Here is a 6000-nt window from a genome sequence, read left to right as displayed (position 1 = left end):
ATCAGCGGCTTGCAGCCCTGCTGTAAGATCTAACGTACGGGGGAGGGGCTGTTGATGAAGACGTGAGGAGATCCGGCAGCTCAGAGGTTCTCCCCAGTGTGTGTGTGTGTGTGTGTGTGTGTGTGTGTGTGTGTGTGTGTGTGTGTGTGTGTGTGTGTGTGTGTGTGTGTGTGTGTGTGACAAACGGCAGTAACTTGAGATGTGATGAATGCGGTCAAAGGAGGATGGGGGACAGCGAGTTGAGGCGTTCGGCGGAGCTTCCAAATCCTTCATCGGATCCGTCCGGTGCAAACATCCAGGCGTTTTACACACACACTCACACTCACACACACACACACTCACACACACACACACACACACACACACACACACACACACACACACACACACACACACACACACACACACACACACACACTCACTCACTCACACACACACATTCACACGCACGAATCCCGGGGCTCAGATGGACTCATCAGTTTGAAATGAAAAAAAAAAAAAAAAAAAAGATCAAAGAAAAGGGGATGGAAAAAGTTTCTTCCCTTTCAAAATAAAAGAGCGAGGCACAACTCATGATAATAATAATAATAATAATAATAATAATAAAGAAGATAGTAATGCTAACGATATGAATGCCAGTCAGAGGTGTTTGTGTGCGCTTCTGTGTGTGTGTGTGTGTGTGTGTGTGTGTGTGTGTGTGTGTGTGTGTGTGTGTGTGTGTCTACATCTTGATTCCTTCCTGTTGGCTGAGCTGAGACAGCGTCTTCTTGATCCGCAGAGCGGTGAGCCGGGCGGCGCCGTTAGCATACCAGCACTCCCGCATGATCTTTGCCATCACCCGTAAGGCCTGTGGGGGAGGGGGTGGGTGGGGGGGTTTGGGGGTGGGGTGGAGTTGGGGGGGGGGACAGACGACAAAACCTTATGATTAGAAGACAGTTGGGGCCTGATTTCAAGTGGGGGGAGATAAAAAAAGAGAAAGCTTTGGGTGTCCGTTTCCACGACAACGGTACACTGAAGTAATAGCTGCCACATTTTTTTTTTTGGGGGGGGGGGGGGTTTCCTGCTATTTTGGTGAAATTCAACTTTTCCGCAAACATAAACAAAAACAAAGAAAAAAGTTTCAATTGAATCGTTTTTCAAAAGGTAAACTTTAAGAACATGAAAGGAGGTTGTTTTCTAAACGCCTCAAAGGAAACCAGTTCAGAACGACCCCGAGAAAAATAAACACAAAAAAATCTGGATAAAATTCTGAAAAGACGACGGAAACATCAGGTTTTCAGGTGAAGTTGGTCGATGTTTTGCACTTCCAGGCTCTTCACTCAGTTTCAAAAAGTTCAGTTTTCTCCCCCGAAAATGGAGCATTTTCAAAAAAAAAAAAATAATTCAGTTTCTCTGCCATTTCCATGAAGACGGAGCATTGTCAAAAAGTTCAGTTTCTCTACCGTTTCCATGGAGACAGCATTTTCAAAAAGTTCAGTCTATCTCTTGTTTCCATGGAGACGGAGCATTGTCAAAAAGTTCCGTTTCTCTACCGTTTCCATGGAGACAGCATTTTCAAAAAGTTCAGTCTATCTCTTGTTTCCATGGAGACGGAGCATTGTCAAAAAGTTCCGTTTCTCTACCGTTTCCATGGAGACAGCATTTTCAAAAAGTTCAGTCTATCTCCTGTTTCCACGGAGACGGAGCATTTTCAAAAAGTTCCGTTTGTCTCCCATTTCCATGGAGATGGAGCATTTTCAAAAAGTTCCGTTTCTGTCCCGTTCCCAAGGAGACGGAGCATTTTCAAAAAGTTCCGTTTCTCTACCGTTTCCATGGAGACAGCATTTTCAAAAAGTTCAGTCTATCTCCTGTTTCCATGGAGACGGAGCATTGTCAAAAAGTTCCGTTTCTCTACCGTTTCCATGGAGACAGCATTTTCAAAAAGTTCAGTCTATCTCCTGTTTCCATGGAGACGGAGCATTTTCAAAAAGTTCCGTTTCTCTCCCGTTCCCATGGAGACGGAGCACTTTCAAAAAGTTCCGTTTCTCTCCCGTTCCCAAGGAGACGGAGCATTTTCAAAAAGTTCCGTTTCTCTCCCGTTCCCATGGAGACGGAGCATTTCCATAGATTTTGCAGGAGAAAACAGTTGGGGAAATGAAGATGGAGCAAAACTACTTTAATAATCTCAGAAACATGAAACAATAATGAGTCCTGGATGTTTCCTCTCCTCACTAATTCTTCTCTTAAATTACCGGGGTCGTATTAATGTGTAATAATTACAACTTCAGCTGATTAATTCTTCACAGCCAGTAAATCAGGTCTGCCTTATTTACAAATCACTCGCTGTATTTCATCGCCACTGCAAAACAGGATTCATGAGTCTTTTCAGACACTTGATCTGTTTTTACAACGGTGCAGGTTTATGATCAATCCCATGATGCTTTGCTGCACCGGCAACTTTAATATTTTGGTTTTGTACAGTTAGGAAGCTTTTTTTTTCCTGCAGGAAACCATGTTAAAGAGCTGGAATAAGCTTTTTTTTTTTCCCTTTATGGTGTCGGTGTGTGTTCGTGTGTGTGATTTACGAGTCGGGAGGGAAAACGCTGACGCAGCAATCTCAGTAGGAAACACAAGTCTGACTCCACGCTGCTGCAGAGACACAAAATGCCGTCTCACTTCAAAACTCTGCGGAAACCAGCGAGGCTGGATGAGCGCCAACCCTGAACGCCGCCTCTCGGCGGAGACTAAAGACCGTCCGTCACGACGGAGGGAGAAAAGCTCTTTGAGTCGTTTTTTTTTATTTTGAAACGAAGGCCGGCGCCGGGAGATTATTGTGGGAACGGAATGCAATCGTTGAACACGACGTCCTCATAAAGAACAGCGGGACCGCTGGACGCTGAGGCAACGTGAACAAATTGCTGATTTCTGACGTAATAAGTAACACTTTTGTTTTATTTTGGTAAGTAAATAAAAAAAACAATGCAATCACATTACATACAGTTATTGTTTTAAGTTGCAGAAGGATTTAATCGAACATAACTAAATTGTAGAACTCAAATTTTTTTGGGATTGTTTTAAATAATGTGGACAATTATGGCAAATATTAAGGTCAAGAAGAAGAAGGAGGAGGAGGAGGAGGAGGAGGAGGAGGAGGAAGAAGAAGAAGGAGGAGGAGGGAGAGAAGAAGGAGAAGTAGAAGAAGGAGGAGGAGGAAGAATAAGAAGGAGGAGGAGAAGAAGGAGGAGGAGGGAGAGGAGGAGGAGAAGAAGAAGGAGGAGGGAGAGAAGAAGGAGAAGTAGAAGATGGAGGAGGAGGAGGAGGAGAAGGAGGAGGAAGAAGAAAAAGAAGGAGGAGGAGAAGAAGGAGGAGTGAGAGAAGAAGGAGAAGTAGAAGAAGGAGAAGGAGGAAGAAGAAGGAGAAGTAGAAGGAGGAGAAGGAGGAAGAAGAAGAAGGAGGAGGGAGAGGAGGAGGAAGAAGAAAAAGGAGGAGGGAGAGAAGAAGGAGAAGTAGAAGAAGGAGGAGGAGGAAGAATAAGAAGGAGGAGAAGAAGAAGGAGGAGGAGGAGAAGAAGGAGGAGGAGGAAGAGGAGGAGGAGGAGAAGAAGGAGGAGGGAGAGAAGAAGGAGAAGTAGAAGATGGAGGAGGAGGAGGAGGAGAAGGAGGAGGAAGAAGAAGGAGGGAGAGAAGGAGGAGGAAGAAGAAAAAGAAGGAGGAGGAGAAGGAGGAGGGAGAGAAGAAGGAGAAGTAGAAGAAGGAGGAGAAGGAGGAAGAAGAAGAAGAAGTAGAAGGAGGAGAAGGAGGAAGAAGAAGAAGGAGGAGGGAGAGGAGGAGGAAGAAGAAAAAGGAGGAGGGAGAGAAGAAGGAGAAGTAGAAGAAGGAGGAGGAGGAAGAATAAGAAGGAGGAGAAGAAGAAGGAGGAGGAGGAGAAGAAGGAGGAGGAGGAAGAGGAGGAGGAGGAGAAGAAGGAGGGGGGAGAGAAGAAGGAGAAGTAGAAGATGGAGGAGGAGGAGGAGGAGAAGGAGGAGGAAGAAGAAGGAGGGAGAGAAGGAGGAGGAAGAAGAAAAAGAAGGAGGAGGAGAAGAAGGAGGAGGGAGAGAAGAAGGAGAAGTAGAAGAAGGAGGAGAAGGAGGAAGAAGAAGAAGAAGTAGAAGGAGGAGAAGGAGGAAGAAGAAGAAGGAGGAGGAGAAGAAGGAGGAGGGAGAGGAGGAGGAAGAAGAAAAAGGAGGAGGGAGAGAAGAAGGAGAAGTAGAAGAAGGAGGAGGAGGAAGAATAAGAAGGAGGAGGAGAAGAAGAAGGAGGAGGGAGAGGAGGAGGAGAAGAAGAAGAAGGAGGAGGAGGGAGAGAAGAAGGAGAAGTAGAAGAAGGAGGAGGAGGAAGAGGAAGAAGAAGGAGGAGGAAGAGGAGGAGGAAGAAGAAGGAGGAGGAGGGAGAGAAGAAGGAGAAGTAGAAGAAGGAGGAGGAGGAAGAAGAAGAAGAAGAAGAAGGAGGAGGAGGAGAAGAAGGAGGAGGAGGAAGAGGAGGAGGAGGAGAAGAAGGAGGAGGGAGAGAAGAAGGAGAAGTAGAAGATGGAGGAGGAGGAGGAGGAGAAGGAGGAGGAAGAAGAAGGAGGGAGAGAAGGAGGAGGAAGAAGAAAAAGAAGGAGGAGGAGAAGAAGGAGGAGGGAGAGAAGAAGGAGAAGTAGAAGAAGGAGGAGAAGGAGGAAGAAGAAGAAGGAGAAGTAGAAGGAGGAGAAGGAGGAAGAAGAAGAAGGAGGAGGAGAAGGAGGAGGGAGAGGAGGAGGAAGAAGAAAAAGGAGGAGGGAGAGAAGAAGGAGAAGTAGAAGAAGGAGGAGGAGGAAGAATAAGAAGGAGGAGGAGAAGAAGAAGGAGGAGGGAGAGGAGGAGGAGAAGAAGAAGGAGGAGGGAGAGAAGAAGGAGAAGTAGAAGATGGAGGAGGAGGAGGAGGAGAAGGAGGAGGAAGAAGAAAAAGAAGGAGGAGGAGAAGAAGGAGGAGGGAGACAAGAAGGAGAAGTAGAAGAAGGAGGAGAAGGAGGAAGAAGAAGAAGGAGGAGGAGAAGAAGGAGGAGGGAGAGGAGGAGGAAGAAGAAAAAGGAGGAGGAAGAGAAGAAGGAGAAGTAGAAGAAGAGAAGAAGAAGAAGGAGAAGGAGGAGGAAGAAGAAGGAGGAGGGAGAGAAGGAGGAAGAAGAAGAAGGAGGGAGAGAAGGAGGAGGAAGAAGAAAAAGAAGGAGGAGGAAGAGAAGAAGGAGAAGAAGAAGAAGCAGCTCTAAATCCTGGATGTATTTTGTTTCATAGTTGCATTTTTGTTGGATTTAAAAAAAAAAAAAACTACTTCAACCTGCCAAAAGTTTAATAAACGAGTTTGTTTACGATCCGTCTCCTGTCATTTCTGCTCGACCGTCAACACAAACTACCGGATGGACTTTCCCCACAGAGTCTGACCTGTAAACCTGGTCCTGGTCCTGAACGGAGCCACGTTCACCCTGAACCGCCCTGAACCAGACCTCCCACCCCTCCCCCCCCCTCCCCCCCTCCACCCTCCCCCTCCTCGCCCCTCCCCCGCAGCCCTACCTCACAGCTCTGCCAGCGGTTGGGGATGTTGGGCCGGAGCTTCTGCTCACACACCACCTTCCTCATCTCCTCCACCGACGGGTCCGACTGGACCAGGTCGTAGTAGGGCAGCTGGTAGTCCTCGTGGATTCCTGGACACGCGAAGACGGCGGTTTTTGAAAACTCGCTCGTGTCCCATTTCATCCCCCCCCACCCCCCACCCCCCACCCCCCACCCCAAGCCCCTCCCCCCAGAGCTGATGGGACCTGGTCGACTCACCTCCCATGGAGCAGCGGCTGGCGATCTCCCAGAACACCAGGCCCATGGCGTAGATGTCGGCCCGCTTGAACGACTCGAAGTGTTTCATGTTGATGGAGTCGTCCAGGACCTCGGGGGCCATGTACCTGCAGGGACGGGGGGGGGGGGGACGCAGCGAGACAACGTGACGCTCGGCTCATATTTCACCATCGCCGCCG

The 6000-nt window shown here is 47.9% G+C and overlaps 1 protein-coding gene across 2 annotated transcripts in view; it reads right to left on the bottom strand.

The window, feature by feature from the left end:
• Positions 1 to 721: 721 nt before the first annotated feature.
• The window catches only part of tgfbr1b (transforming growth factor, beta receptor 1 b), a gene marked incomplete at both ends in the record, with an annotated part of 58654 nt that continues 53375 nt past the window's right edge, over positions 722 to 6000 (bottom strand). For both annotated transcript variants that reach the window (XM_080514710.1, XM_080514711.1), the window contains 3 exons: positions 722 to 847; positions 5546 to 5676; positions 5804 to 5928. In XM_080514710.1, coding sequence (XP_080370836.1) covers positions 722 to 847; positions 5546 to 5676; positions 5804 to 5928 — 382 coding nt within the window. The remainder of the gene's footprint in view (positions 848 to 5545; positions 5677 to 5803; positions 5929 to 6000) is intronic.

The sequence above is a fragment of the Blennius ocellaris genome, assembly GCF_963422515.1.
Source record: "Blennius ocellaris genome assembly, chromosome: 19".
NCBI lineage: Eukaryota > Metazoa > Chordata > Actinopteri > Blenniiformes > Blenniidae > Blennius > Blennius ocellaris.
Note: the sequence above shows the minus strand (reverse complement) of the source record. Positions and strands in the feature narration are given on the sequence as shown.